Below are 16,066 nucleotides of genomic sequence, written 5' to 3'. Positions count from 1 at the left end.
AGCACTATCCACTCAAGGCAGTGTAAAGCAAACCTCACTAAGGCGGAAAAGCCCAGAAAGACAGTGAAAGAGAGCAAGAGAGATAAAACAGAAGGTTATTTTGTTTAATGTGCCACCCTTCTTAACATATAACACCTATAATCCACACTCTCTTTTTTTATACATGGCTAAGCCAGGCCCACACAGCAGGGGGATTTATGAAGATCATTTTAACTCTGTAGATAAGAGGGGGAATAAAAAATTTACACCCATATGCATGAGTGCTTCATTTACACCCTTAAGTGAATAGGATTTCTCAGAGGCCTCCTATCAGGCTAAAGCTAATGCCATACAGACACAGCAGTGACCCCTCTTCCTTCTCTCTGTCTTTCTAAAAGCATTCACAATCTAGTAGCTTTCCAACCTCTTTTCATTTTGCTTTAAAGGCTTGTAGCTTCTATCTTGTCAAATAAAAAAGGGGTTTCTTTTTACATTACACTTACTTGCGTTTTTACCTCATGTTTTAAAATGTGACTCTGGACCACAAAACAAGTCTTAAGTAGCATGGTATATTTGCAGCAATAGCCAAAAATACATCGTATGGGTCAAAATGATCGATTTTATGCCAAAAATCATTAGGATATTAAGTAAAGATCACGTTCCATGAAGATATTTAGTAAATTTCTTACTGTAAATATATCCAAACTTAATTTTTGATTAGTAATCTGCATTGCTAAGAACAACTTTAAAGCCGATTTTCTCAATATTCTGATGTTTTTGCACCCTCAGATTCCAGATTTTTAAATAATTGTATCTCGGCCAAATATTGTCCTATCCTAACAAACCATACATCAATGGAATTTAAAAAAAAAAGACTCTTATGACTTTATGGTTTTGTGATCTAGGGTCACAAATGCAAAAACAAGTTTTGTGAGAATGGCCTCTTACACTTATAAAACACTTAATGTTGTAATATGAAAAACAATTTCAAGGCACCATTGGCCATTAAAAGCTTCTGTCTCAGTGGCTACCCTCATGTCCACACAAGCATGTGGGCCATCCGTAGAACATCTTTATGGTGTAATATTATGGTTCCAGTAATAGATTACCATGACGAGCGGCACCTTCTCTCTGTCATTATCAGTGGTGATGAGGCAGTTAGTTATGGTTCTATGTGGCGTTATTAAGGGCCAGGCGGTTATTTAATGTTTTATTAGGCACTGAGACACTGATAAAAACATTGAATGTCAACAGAGAGGTTTTAATCAGTCTGGTAATTGGTTGTGCCGGGCTGAGATTGTGAGCGGGATGCACGCACACATGCAAACGCACAATTTATGATAGAATAAAGCCACTGAAATGAGCTTTGTTGAAGTGGAGACAAACAGGAAGTAGATTAAGTGGTGGTCATTTCCACCTCAGACAGAAAAGCACTCATCACTTACCTGGCAGAATGCACTCTTTTGACCCTGTAGGAAAGAGCAGGGTTGTGGTGGATCGTATGCGCTCTGCGTGTGTCTATTTTGTAGCGTGTTTTGATGATCCTATGCGATGACGGACTTCGCACTAACATAGAGGAGGAGCCTGCAAAGGAACAGACAAATCACGGAAGGGAATTAATGGTTGACATGTCACTTCACTGATCAATAATGCTTAATCACCTAATGATGCCCGCATGAGCTATAACTGAGTCATTAGTATGGTTTGCATAAACTCTAGATTGAGATACATCATTTTGAACCTGTAGACTTAATATAAATGTGTTTTACATCTTGATAACTTAATAAAAACAAAAATCACAATCACAATGTATCTTGGGTGCAATTACCCATGGCTTTTAATGTGGTTAAGTGTTATCGATTGTTATTTGATCACTGAAAACTCATGATATTAATGGCAAGTCTAAACGGAGCCTTTGCTAGACTTAAAAATATGGCAGTGAACACCGACAGAGGGGAAGAGTGTGTCATCTAAACTGGCTCTGTGAGGTCTGAGTCTTCCTACTCTACGGGACACACACATTTAGACATACACTCACTGGCGCACACAAACTCTTCCCCTGGCAGGTGCGCTCCTTAATAAGCTGCACATGGAAAAATGACTGAATAACAAAGGCTGAATTTTTATCAGCCTAATAAATCATATCCGTCTCTCCACCCCAGCCCTGTCTTTCGCTCTCCCTCTAAGTCTTATTCCTTATATCATTTCACAGATCCATCAGAGAGGCGGAGGAAAGGATGTGCGGGAGAGAATAAGTGTGGCTTTTATTTATTTCTTTCTGTATTCATTTATCCATCATGTTGCTTTATGAGTGGCTGGGCTGAAGTGACACATGCATGCATGCGGGCTGAGTAAAAGATGGACTCGGCATGGCGGCTTTCGCTCGTTGCCGCTGTACACCAGAGCTAAAAACCCCAAAGATTTATTCCCGGCAGCTACAATTTAGCATGTTAGACAAGCCAAGAAGAGAATGGTATTACTTAAAGATCTTAAGAAAATCAGAGAGGGTTAGTGGAGGAAGGAGACAGAGCACAGAAAGGCATTGGCTGAAACTTCATTTTAATAAGCCATTTACAACTGTTTACCAAAAGCTTGTATTTGTAGGCAGGTGGTAGTTTTTAAAACTAATTATAGGTGACACCAAATTGGAAAAAGTTCAATTACACCTAAATTCTCAGCGGTGCTTTTCTAATGTATAACAATCTCATTAAATGAATTGAAATAATCATACAATAGAAAGACGGATGGATGGGAATAAAAAAAAGAAAGAAGGAACAACATATGAACAAAATTGAAGTGAGTGAGTGAGTGAGTGAATGAATGAATTAATTAATTAATGAATGGGGAAAGGAAAAGGTTGTAGGAAACAAGGAAGGAAGGCTGAAATTAATGAATGAAAGAATAGAAAGGCAAAAGGAAAAAAGGAAGAAGAAAAATAAGCAAGGAAAAATAAACATTAAAGAAAGAAAGAAAAAAGAAAGAAACAAAGAAATGAAGGAGGGAAGGAAGGAAGGAAGGAAGGAATGAAAAGAAAAGTAAATTAAGGAATGATGAAATGGGAAAGAAAGGAATGATTGAAAGTAAGTCAGGAAGGAAGGAAGGGAAAATGGATTATAAAAAAGCAAGAAAATAAGAAACAAGAAAAAAAGAAAGACATGAACAAAAGTGAAGTGAATGAATGAATGAATGGGGAAAGGAAAAGGAAGGAAGGCTGAAATGAATGAATAAATGAATGAATGGGAAGGCAAAAGGAAAAAAGGAACATAAAAAATAAGCAAGGAAAAATAAACATGAAAGAAAGAAAGAAAGAAAAGAAATGAGAAGTAAATTAAGGAATGATGAAATGAGAAAGAAAGGAAAGGTCTGGAATGTATGAATGAATGAATATGCAGAAGGGAAAGAAAGAAAGAAAGAAAGAAAGAAAGAAAGAAAGAAAGAAAGAAAGAAAGAAAGAAAGAAAGAAAGAAAGAAAGAAAGAAAGAAAGAAAGAAAGAAAGAAAGAAAGAAAGAAAGAAAGAAAGAAAGAAATGATGAAAGAAAGGAAGGAACAAGAACAAAATTGAAGAAGGGGAAGAAAAAGAAAACAGGAAAGGAATGAATGAATGAATGAATGAATGGGGGAAATAAAAATAGTCTAGTAGGAAGAAAGGAAAAGAAAGGAAACAAATAAAAGAAAGAAGGGAAGGAAACAAGCAAGGATGGACGAAAGGAAGGAAAAAGAAAGGACTAAAAAGTGTGAATGAATGAATGAAAGGAAGTAGAAAGGAATGATGAAAGAAAGAAAGGAACATGAACAAAAGTGAAGTGGGGGAAGAAAAAGAAAACAGGAAAAAAAATGAATGAACAGAGAAAAGAAAAAAAAAAGAAAGAACAAAAGACTACATGAATTGTAGAAAACAAAAACAATGTATATGTGTAGTGGCAATACTCCTTTTCCTGTTTATTTGAACAGCTACTCTTCCCAGGGTGCTTTTAATGGCCATTCCATATTGTTTTAAAAGAAACTCACATTTCCTGTCGCAATAGAAAACCTTCCTCCTCCTATTTTTCCCTGTCTTCTAGTCCAGGGCGCCCTTCTCCATTTATCACTGGACCCATTCACGCACACACACTTCAGCATGAGCTGGGGAATTCATCTTCGACAAACATTTACCAATGATCAAATCTCGGCCCAGTATGGCACACAGCGGAGGGATGTATCCGACTGTACGACCGTGTGTAGTACAGAGCACCCTTTATGAGTGTTTATGTGTGCTTTATGTGATGGAGTGTTTGAGCTGTGGAGTGTATGACCAGACTGCATAAGCGAGGGAGCAAACACACTTGTGTGTGGGCCTGCGACAAGGGGTCGTGTATGTGAGGCTGCGAGATTAGTTGTCTGGCTCAAAGTCACTTTTTCACACACTTCTCATCTGTACCGCAGATGTCGGACCTGCCTGCGTCCCGGCGGATGACAAATATGGCTTGTCAGAGAGCTTGTGTCTTACACAGCCAGCCTATACTACGCACTTCGCTGTATTGTTCCACCTTACCTATTGTTTAATGATAACACCACAGAATTGATGCCACCCGTGACTTTGTGCGCGTGTGTGCGGACGGTTTAGTGTAGCACTGCATGCTAGGTACCAAAGCTGAGGCTGTGGTCCCTGTCAGGACACTTTTATTGATGTGTGTACCCGCAAGTGTGTGTATATGTGTGTGGTAAAGGCCTGTCAGTGGCCTATTAGAGGGAAGATTGAGACTCCACTCGGCAGACTCACTCAACCAACACAACCTGCTGGGCTTTACAATCAGGCCTGGGGACTCATCCATCGCCTGCTGACACACCAGTCCCGCACCCGCGGCTCCTCAGACGGCCGATTATTTACTCAACTCACTTCGGCTTCAGCGCTGCGAGCTCACACCTTTATCTATCCCTCTCTGTCAAACACACAGACTAATTTTTCTGACAGGTTCCCATGTTATTTTTCTGTCTACTCTCTGGACTTTATGTTGGGGTGCTTGGGATAACTGTGGCGATGTTAATGTTTAAAGGAAAAGCACACATGCAGTCCATGGGAGGTCTTGGAATTTTATGAGGGTCATCAATTTTAAGGTGGCCACCTAGTCTAGTTCAGCTTCTCAGATATTTTTAAGATGCTTTGTACATAACATACAGTAAGACTACAAAACTCAAATATGGCTTATCAACTAAAATATGTAAGCAGTAGCAACTTTACGAAAGAAAGAAAGAAAGAAAGAAAGAAAGAAAGAAAGAAAGAAAGAAAGAAAGAAAGAAAGAAAGAAAGAAAGAAAGAAAGAAAGAAGATATGCAGATAGGTAGGAAGGAAGGAAGGATGAAAGGTAAGTAGAAAAGAAAGATGGCACACTAAGTAGGGTAGGTAAATGGGCAAGAGGAAATGAAGGAAGGAAAGAAGGAAAGAAGGAAAGAATGAAGGAAGGAAAAGTCAGACAGGTAAGAAAGAAAGAAAGAAAGAAAGAAAGAAAGAAAGAAAGAAAGGGAAAATACATCAGGGAAAGAAAGAGAGAAAAGAAGGAAAAGAGGAAAGAATGGAGAAAGGTAGGGAAGGGTCAGACCAAACAGGCTTGGGGGCAGGACTCCCACAGTTGCTCTTCGGCCGACCTCAGGTCGAGTCCTGGCTTGTGGTGCTTTTAATCCCGCCCCTTTCTCTCTTCCCCACTTCACTTTCTCTCACCTGTCTCTACTGTCCTTACAAACAAAGGCAAAAATGCCAAAAATACTTGTTTAAAGCTGGGGAAAGGAAGGAAGACAGGAACAAAATGAAATACAGACATTCAAGTTGCACTCCTTGTCCTAACATGTCCTCTGGAACTGAAACTGATATATTCATAACGGGACAACTGCTATAGTATTTATTTTACACTTCCTCATCAATGTTATGACAGGGCAGCAGTGACACCCTGCATCCTCTTAGGGATTATCAAGCCATGTCATCTCATGTTCTCTGATCCCGTCTCCAAATTTGACAACTAATTCCGTTTAACAGCAGTCCGATTCTCCACCGTTCCATCTCTGTCACATCATTAATCTCATTATTGACAGCGAGAGATACCCCTCCTGCTTCCCCAGCAATCCCCCAGGGGCTCATCCTCTGATTCCCAGTGGGACGGCACAGCTGCCATTAAATGCTTCTCCGGTAAACCAGCAACACTTAACACCGCTATCAAACTAGTGTTAAGGCAGCGCAGAATCTCCTGGGACAAAACAAGTGTGCCAGAAATGGAGTGTGGCATATCTCCGGAACGCTTTCTTGGCAGGGACTGAATCAAAGGGAATTGTAAGTTGTGGACTATTGTCTGGTTGTACTCTGGATGTCTATCTATCTCTAAGCAATTCCATCAATGATTCTAAGTGCCAGCGCTATGGGCCAGCTGTTTAATAGGCATTCTTGAAGCCATATGTGAAGGCAATGCAATTGTATCATTGTTGGCATCAAACACAAGGCCAAATGGACAAGAGAATGCAGTTTAATTCCTCACTTGGGGGAACTGCAAAGAAAATACTATTAATAATAGGGATGGAATGGGATTATCAATATCGTGGTTTCGATATTATCATGGTCACGTTATGATATGAAACGATAGACCTTCAGGGCAAAAAGTGTAGTTTTTAAAACAGATTTAAATTTCTTATTCTAACATAAAAGGTGATTAAAGTCCTGTTTTGCGCCTTTACACTTTTGACAAACTAAAACCAAATGCACAATATGGCTTAATCCCTTCATCAAGTCTGTTTTTGTTGCATGTTTCAAGTTTGTGATTGGAACTCAACGGCCTCCAGTTATATGCTTTATTTTCATGGCAGATGACTACAGCATTTAGCTAGATTTGTAGTAAGACTTGTTTTTGTAAGCCTGTTTTTCATCTAAATAAAAACTCTACTGTTGTTTCCATCAAAATAAAAGCTTAAAAGCACAGTATAAATTGCTGACAGCTAGCGGTTTAAATGGGTAATGTTACTGCAGTCCAAATTCTACATTCAAAACTCTTTCAAGTGAAAAAATTAGAAAAGAATCTATTTCCCTACTGTAGTGTAAAGCAAAAATATATATTTTTTTTATTTTACAGTGCAGCTGTTTTACAATATATGGCTATTACTGTCATAGGAATAACAATAATATGAAACTATTATAATTTTATTCTAATTAGTTTGGCTTCTTCAAGCACCAGTGTGAATGTAATTTAGACTGAGATACCACAAATAAAAAAAGGGGTTGAGTCACCTTTAAAGATGAGGTCCAAGTAAAAGTACATGTTTCTGACTTAAGTTTTCTTAGTTAAGAACATGGGTTGGAGCTCCTAATTTTGTCAAAAGTGCATCATACAGAATAATTTAACTTTGAAATGTACAAAATGTAAAGTTTTCCTTTTTCCTTTTTTTTTAATATTGCAACAGTATCGTATTGTGGACTTCACATAGTGATATTATCGTATTGTGAGATTTTGATACTGTTACATCCTTGTTAATAACAGAAACTAGGGATGTAACACACTGGGTCCCATTCATTAAATCCAAAGTTCTATAATGAAACTATAGATGGCGCAGTTCAATAGGTTCTACCTCAATATGATATAATGACATTATTATTCACATGGCGCCGCTGATTGGTCATCAGCCAATGATCTTACTGCTTAAAATTCACATACTTTTCTAGTAGGGATGGGACGATAAATCATTGCAATACGAATCGAAAAATGATTCAGCATCAATTCTGAGATTTTCCGAACATATTTTTTTCTCATATCGAATCTGAGCTTAGTTTTGAACAGCAGGTGGCAGTGCTTGCTTTAGAAACAGCCGTGCTCTGCTTGTTTCCAAATCCTTACACACACTTGAACCTAAAATAATCATTCATACAATTCAAAAAGGCGAATTACAGTGGGCTGTTTACATTAATCTTGCGTCATAAAAGCATTCTGACTGAGATGAAATTACATGACTCAGCCGAACACACAAGTGCTTTTCAACACTCTTCTTCGTGAGTGTTTGAGTGTGCGGATAAAAACTAGGATAAAGCACCATCTGCTGTTAAAATGTAAACTCGATTTTGTAGAATCGAATTCAGAATGTCTCTGTATCGATCTACAAATTAATTTATCGGTCCATCCCTATCATCTAGTGCTTGCTGCGGCGGTTGCAGCACGCTTCAGAAACCCTCCACCCACCCCAGCTCCACCTATATAAGGGCAGCATGAGCAGCATGTCTGTGGATGTATTGGCAGTAGGGCTGCACAATATTGGGAAAAAATTACATTGCGATATATTTTTTTCTTGCGATATATATTGCGATGTGTACAAATTAATTTATGTTCATCAGGTTGTTTTGAACTGCTTAAAATCAAATAATAATTCAAAAATAATTGGGGTAATTTTGTAAGCATTTTCAAAGAATAAGAAAATGTAGAAGTACAGTATAATCAAAACCCTGAAATAAAATACTTTTTAAAGCTTATTTTGGGTAGTTTCATAAACAGTTTGACTCACCTTATTCACTGTCAATTCAGGCAAATCAAGGCTCTAATATGAAATTAATAATGAATGTTGCTTTTACCCTGATGAAAGGGAAATCAGCTTCTTCCTTTCACGAAAAACATTAAAAGCTTAGCCAAGATGGAGGAACAGCTAGCTGATCATAGCTGTTACAGGGATAACATTTTTTAGCAGCAGAGCTACTGCAAGCAATTTTTAGTTTTGGAAATCCATTTATCTTTGTTTATTTATCTTTGCTGAAACTTCCGCGTCTTTAGGAGAGCGCGGGTCATGGTTGCTTAGCAACGGCAGACGCCACTCTGCCACTCAAGTTACAGAGCGCTTTGTAAAGAAGGAGAAAGCGGCGCGCCTAGCGTTTTCCACGCATTTTTAGGCGCGACATGTGAACGGTCCCTTAAATTTGTAGTGTTTCCGCGAGTTGTGGCAACAACTGCCAGGCACTCCCGACAAAGCACCTGTTTTTGGTCAGCAGCATCCTTTTTGTATCCAAAATACTTCCATATGACCGACGCTGCGTTTCTTTTTGTGACCAAATCTTCCATTTGGCGCTTTTCTCCCGTCCCGCGCTCATTTCGCCATGCGCACACAGAGACTGCATGCATGAAGTAGGTGAAGCAACGTGTGCATTGTAGTTTTTAAAGAACCCTTATACATGAGTTAATTACTTTATTTTAGACAAATATAGATCCGTGAATAGAAAGTTTAGAAATATAGAAAGTACATTTTTAAATCAGACACATAATTTTTTTTTTTTGCCCTGCATCGTGACTGCCACGATGTGACTATCGCGCATGCGTACATCGCGATGACGATGCTGAAACGATCTATCGTGCAGCCCTAATTGGCAGTAGTCCTTGGACTTTGCTCAAAGGTCTCACCTTACTCTTATTATTGAATGGAAAAATATTTGTCATCGGGCATAACTTATTGGGAAAAATAGAGCAGATACTAGACATACATAAAGCTTTTTTAGAGCACATGACAACCACTTTGGAATACACTTTGGCAGGCTACAAAAACGCAAAACCACCACTAAACAAAGCTGCTCTCTTAAGTTGAGTAGGAGGAATTAAGAGGAACAGGAACCGTGTATGACTTAAAAAAGGCCACTGTACCCCGACCCCAAATACCAAGATGCCTCTTTTCAATCCTGGCACAAACTACAGAGCTGATCTGAATGTACATGTCTCTAGCTTTTAGGTGAAGTGTGCCAACAAAGATCTCTGCCCACCTCTGAGACCTGTTGTTCAGCCAAGTGTTTGTGCATGTGGAATTGACAGGATGTGACCTTGGGAAGTTTTAAAGTGCAGAAACATAAGAAGAGCCCTCTGAGGCTCAGATGATCTGCTAATGCAGACAGACACATAACAATCTTGCCGCTCATCTTGCTATGTACTTTGGAGAGATCCGATGAGAGACAGGGTACAAGAAGAACCTCATCACCATGAACCATGGACCAGTAGACAGCTCCATGGTGCCATACCAGTCAAAATCAGGCAAGGCTCAAGTATCTCCCATGAGGCCAGGCCTCATCAGTCATTGGTGCGATGCTATCGTCACAGAAACCAACACCACATTAACACACATAAATACTCACCCTGATTCTACATCATCTAATGGCTTGACCCAAGATGGCTGCGACTAATGAGAGCAACACGATCTGCACTGAGCATCCCTGACTGCTTATAAAGCCAGAAATGGAGGTTGACAGTCGTAATTCACACGTCTGCTGCAATTTTACTTTGTGCTAACATTTAAGTTACTTTTAGATTCACGCTAGAAGCCTTTCGTAGGCCGTCAACACCATGGAAATGTTTCCATATTGCTAATGTTTAGTCCTTTGGGATTCCAGCATTGCTTTCTCTCCACATGCATGATGTTATGTGTCACTGTTGGTTAGAGACCGAACAGGAAAAACATGAATGTGTAACGACACCGGCTTCCTTACATGCAGTACTTCTGTTTTCATGCAGTTATGGCATTAAAGGCATGAATAAGAGATGAGATGAAAGCAGTATGACCTTGCCCTTAGCCTGAGAGCACTGGACTGCTACCAAAACTGTGCAACCATTTATAAACCATACGTTTGACAGAATACTGTACTCATTTAAAGAGATAGTTCACCAAAAAATCTAAATTCTGTCATTAATTACACACCCTCATGTGATTCCAAAACCGCAAGATGCACAACAGATGCTGACCAAATGCGACAATCTGATCCTAACAAACAAACAAACTAACAAAAAAAAAAAAAATGATGAACCTAAGGAACTTACTTTAAGTTATATTTTTGGGCTTTTTCATGCCTTTATTCAGACAGGACAGTGAAGAACAGAGAGGAAAGCATTGGATGGAGAGAGCAAAGGACCACGAGATGGGATTTGAACTCGGGTCACAGCGAACACAGTTGCGCTGTTTGTTGGCGCACGAACCACGAAGATATTGGTGCCAACGATTGAATATCCTGTTTTTAACATGAATTTTCATTTTATTACTTTTTTACTAGATTAACAGATCCACACAAAGAAAAACCAAAACTTGTCATTGACCCATAAACTTAGTTAGTAAACTCCCATGAGATTCACATTCCAAGAAAGTGCCTCAGAGTTGTGACCAAGGTTAGAAGAAACAAGTGTTGAGCTAAAGATCCAAAAAGTTACACCTTTATGGCATGTGTCTAATGCACAGGGGCACTTATGAAGGTTAAGTGCCCCGGGGCCCGCACACAATAAAGCACTGGGGATCTGAAACTCTGCCTGTCACAGCTGATAGCTGTATATCTTTTGAGAGATGGAAGCATGTTTATAAAACATGGAAGCTTGAGGGTCTAAAAGAGACAAAAATAGGGATAGCAAATTTAGCAGACAGAAGGTTATACTAGATATCCAAGGGTGTGATTATGCCATGTGTTGACAACAGAACTACATATATTCACAGAATGAACATGGGCAGCATACATGTGTGCATTTGTGTCGTGTACACGTCCTGTGTGGTGACAGAGCGAATAAACTTGACTGATGCATTCTGGGTTTGTCCACTGAGAGCATAAGACGCTCTCACAAACTCCAACATACACTTCACCTGTTAGCCACCTGTCCGCCACCAAGGGCACCTAAGAGTCTGGACAAAACCCTGGGCGGCATTCTCCTCGCAGGGCCTCATTAATCACTGGGTGTGAATAAGTGTGTTGCTAAAAGGAGTTGGTGTTTGGTTGTCCATGCTCAATCAAGTCTGAGCATTCGACTGACTAAAAAACTTGGGTTCCACTCACTGAGTGAGACATTGAGCACGACCGAGCAGTCACTAACCCTGCACTTGTGAGTGTCGATGGCTCCCTGAGTGACTTATGGAGGTTGTGAATGTGTCATTGTGGTAAACACTCACCTAGTAGGAGGGGCAGAAGCTTGAGATGGTCTTGTTGAGGGCTGCGTTTCAACTAAGCAGCATCGTAAATTATGGCAATTGAACCCAATGTGACCTGTAATGCAATAATATCTGCCCTTCTTCGGAGTTCTTTGGAGGAAACATTCACTCCGTGTCACACCAAGTTTGATATTAATTTATAATTTTTTATGTGTGAATAGTCAACTAAACGATACTACTGCTGGGTTACATTTTAATTACTGTCATATATAATGTCACTTAAAAAAAAATAACCCATTCTGGAGAAAATAAAATATTTTAATTTACTGCATTTTACATGCATTTTCTCTGGCATGAATGTTGGATTCAGAGAAATTTCCACTCTTAAGATGAGCAAGGTGAGGGAAATTTTTGACTTGGAACAAACAAAGTCAATTAAACAATTACTAATAGGTTTGTTGCAGCTGAGTTCAAAAGTTTACATCCCTCTTTCAGAATCTGCAAACTGTTATTTTTCCAAAACAAGAGGGATCATACAAAATGCATGTTATTGTTTAATTAGTACTGACCTAAATAAGATATTTCACATAAAAGATGTTTACATACAGTCCACAAGAGAAAATACTAGTTGAATTTATAAAAATGACCCCATTCAAAAGTTTACACCCCCTTGATTCTTAATACTGTGTTCTTACCTGATTGATCCACAGCTGTGTTTTTGTTTTAGTGATACTTATGCATGAGTCCTGAACTGTCTGCTGTTCTTCAGAAAAATCCTTCAGGTCCAACAAATTATTTGGTTTTCCAGCAGTTTTGTGTATTTGAACCCCTTCCAACAATGCCTGTATGATTTTTAGATCCATCTTTTCACACTGAGGAAAACTGAGGACTCATATGCAACTATTACAGAAGGTTCAAACGCTAAAAATGCCAGGCGGTGAAAACTTTTGAACTTTTGCCTAATTAACTTATTATTTAAAGTTAGTACTTCCCTCTCAAAGGCTACAGAAGATAGTTACGTGTTTCCCAGAAGACAAAATAAGTTAAATTTACCCTGATCTTCAAATTCAAAAAAGGTTTCAACCCCCGGCTCTTAATGCATCGTGTTTCCTTCTGAACCATCAGTGAGCGTTAGAACCTTCAGCAATAGTTGCATATGAGTTCCTCAGTTGTCCTCAGTGTGAAAAGATGGATCTCAGATTCATACAGTCATTGTTGGAAAGGGTTCAAAAACACAAATATGCTGGAAAACCAAAGAATTTGTCGGACCTGAAGGATTTTTCTGAAGAACAAGAGGCAGTTTACTCATAAACAACTATCACTAACCAAAAAAAAAAAAAAACACAGCTGTGGATTTATTCAGGTAACAACAGAGTATTAAGAATCAAGGGGGTGTAAACTTTTGAATGAGGTCATTTTTATAAATTCAACTATTATTTTCTCTTGTGGACTACATGTAAATGTCTTTGATGTGAAATTATATGACCTTATTCAGGTCAGTACCAAATAAAAAATAACATGCATTTTGTATCCTCCCTCTTATTTTGATCAAATAATTAACATTTGCAGATTCTGAAAGGGGATGTAAACTTTTGACCTCAACTGTATATTGCCAGTTATGAGGGACAACAACGATATGAAATTTTATTTCAGCGGCATTTAGTATAGGATTTGACTGTTTGATTGCTAGATTAAATTAGCGGTTTCAAATAGATCACTAGACTGTTTTCTTACTGTCTTCAGGGGTAGACTACACTTTCCACCAAGATTTTTTACAGGTGTTTGACCTGTATTTTAAATTAGGCATTGCATTGTGTTGTGTTTTAGGGTTGAAGGAAATGTCCAAAAATATAACTGAAAATGTACTAGTAATTTTGTGCCAGGACATCATCCCATTTTTCTACAGATTCTCTTCTGTAGTCTTCTGTAGGTGTAGTTGACTAGCCAGTTACAAAATTTCCATTTATACATTAATCAAATTAGTCATGGTGCACATTCCTATTACTATCCCAACATGTTTAAATGGTAGTGTTAAAAAAAGTAAATATATATTGTGACGAGCATCCCGAGAACAGCGTCACCCTGGAAACCAACGAGTACCACCTGCCCTCTCTCATCACGGCGGGATCGGCTTCAGCTGCAGCCAATCAGCCGGCGTGCTCATAAGCGGCACAACGCCAGCATAATACGAGAAACCCTCTCCGAGACAAGACGTTAACGTTCTCTCTCTCTCTCTACATTTTCCCCCAGACAGCAGCTGAAGACCGATCCTTTCACCACTCACTGGACGCACGTTGCACGACAGAAGGAAGAAGAGCACGCCAATTCACCGCCTCACTGCACCGTATTAATTTCCACTGTTTTCTCTTGTTTAATAAAAACCCACCCTCCGTGGCAGTTCTCTGTCTTGTGATCTCTCACCCTGCGACAATATCATTTAAAATAAAGAAAAACAAAAGACTAAACTAAGTGATACATTTGTTTTTTTATTGCTGCCATTTTTTTTGGTCGATTTTGGACATCCAATCCACAATCCACATCCCCCATTAGTTCAAAAACGAAATGCAACTTTAGTTTTGGGCAAACCATTTCTTTAAAAAGAATGGGGTTTAAGATGAAGTTGGATGGATGAAATCCATTGAAAATGCATAAATCCATAATAAAAAGTGCTCAGCATGGCTCCGTAGCACTAAAAAAGGCCTTTCAAGTGAATAAATGCATTTTTGTAAATAAAATATCCATATTTAAAATTTGTGAAACCTTAATCTCTAGCTTTCTCTAACTGTCATACTCACATTCATGAGAACCAAGTTTTGTTCACAGCAAAGGAGAACCAGTTTCCTCTTGGCTTATATATTGAAATCCTCCAACATTTTTCTTTACAAATCCTCGTTTTGTACTTCTGATTTGTGAATGGTGTTTTGTTTTACTCTCTCCACTTTGCTTCCACATTAGTCACCAAGTTGGCCTAGGTCATCTGCTGGAAGTTTTAAAATTCAGATATTTTTCTAAGAATAACATATTGATTTGCTTCAATAGGCCTTTATTAACCTGGAGTACTTCTTATGATGGATTTATGCACTTTTATTGAACCATCCATCCAACTTTATCCTAAATCCCATTCACTGCCATTATGAGCCAAGACATTTTTAATATAACTCTGATTTTATTCATCTGAAAGAAGAAAGTCATATACTGGACTGCCAGGTTCAGTGAATGCAAAGACCTGTCCTCACACCTTAACATTTGAGTGAATGCAGGACAGAAAGTACAAGCGTCCCTCACGTCTCATGTCCCATCACATCTCTTCATCAGTTCACACTGCTCCTTCCGCTCTGACTGGCACTGATGCCAGCAGCTGCTGTAAGCTTAATTGGTCCCTCTGGGTAAGGCTGGCACGAAAGGGAACAGGCATCTGTTCAGAATGGGCAAAGAGGAGAGCACCTAACCGCTGGAGCAGCTGCCCTCAATGTCACCAGGACAACTGCAAGGGCGTTGAAAAAGGGTAAGCCACTGACCTTCAGTTTATTCACACGGCTAGCCTCAAACGTGTCAATCGGGAGGGGTTACTACCAGATTTCTCACCAGGGCACCTGTCAGGCATGGGATCCGTGCCAGGCAATGACAAATCTACCATCTTTTCATAATGGCAAAGGGAAAGGGAGGGAATAAGAGTGACAGTGTCTGTTGTAAGCTAAGAGGCTTCACTTCAAGTTGGTCATTAATATCCACAAACTCGTTAAGTGGAGAATGCCATGAAAGGGGATCTGGGACATGACAAGTGCCCTGGCAGAGCAGAGAGAGGGACAAATCACTGGCGCTTAAAATAGGCCGGCTGGTATTCACTAACCCTAACCGCAGAGCTGCATTAAGGAACACTATCGTTTAGACCATAAAAAGATCTTATTACACATCACACAATCAGTTAACAAGTGTCTTTAACACTTTAACTCAATATGCAGGCATGAAACTAAATAAATACTTCTATTTGTTATCCCATTCTACACTCATACCCGCACAGTCGAGTCCTGTTATAAAAGACGATCATAAATAGTGTTTCTCTTAATGGTTTCTTATTATCTCCGGTCAGTGCTTCGTTGGAAAAGGCCATGACTTATGCAACATTAGGTTGGGTGTCTGTTGCATGCCATAGGACTTACGATGAGACAGCCTGACTCTATTTATTAAACAGCTCACATATGAATTGATGTT

General features: G+C 39.1%; 1 protein-coding gene across 1 annotated transcript in view; it reads right to left on the bottom strand.

Annotated features, from left to right (window-relative positions):
- The window catches only part of LOC141347648 (uncharacterized), a 90,208-nt gene that overhangs the window by 42,768 nt on the left and 31,374 nt on the right, over positions 1-16,066 (bottom strand). The window contains exon 4 of the mRNA XM_073852631.1: positions 1,425-1,563. Coding sequence (XP_073708732.1) covers positions 1,425-1,563 — 139 coding nt within the window. The remainder of the gene's footprint in view (positions 1-1,424; positions 1,564-16,066) is intronic.

Source organism: Garra rufa, chromosome 12 (assembly GCF_049309525.1).
Source record: "Garra rufa chromosome 12, GarRuf1.0, whole genome shotgun sequence".
Lineage (NCBI taxonomy): Eukaryota > Metazoa > Chordata > Actinopteri > Cypriniformes > Cyprinidae > Garra > Garra rufa.
Note: the sequence above shows the minus strand (reverse complement) of the source record. Positions and strands in the feature narration are given on the sequence as shown.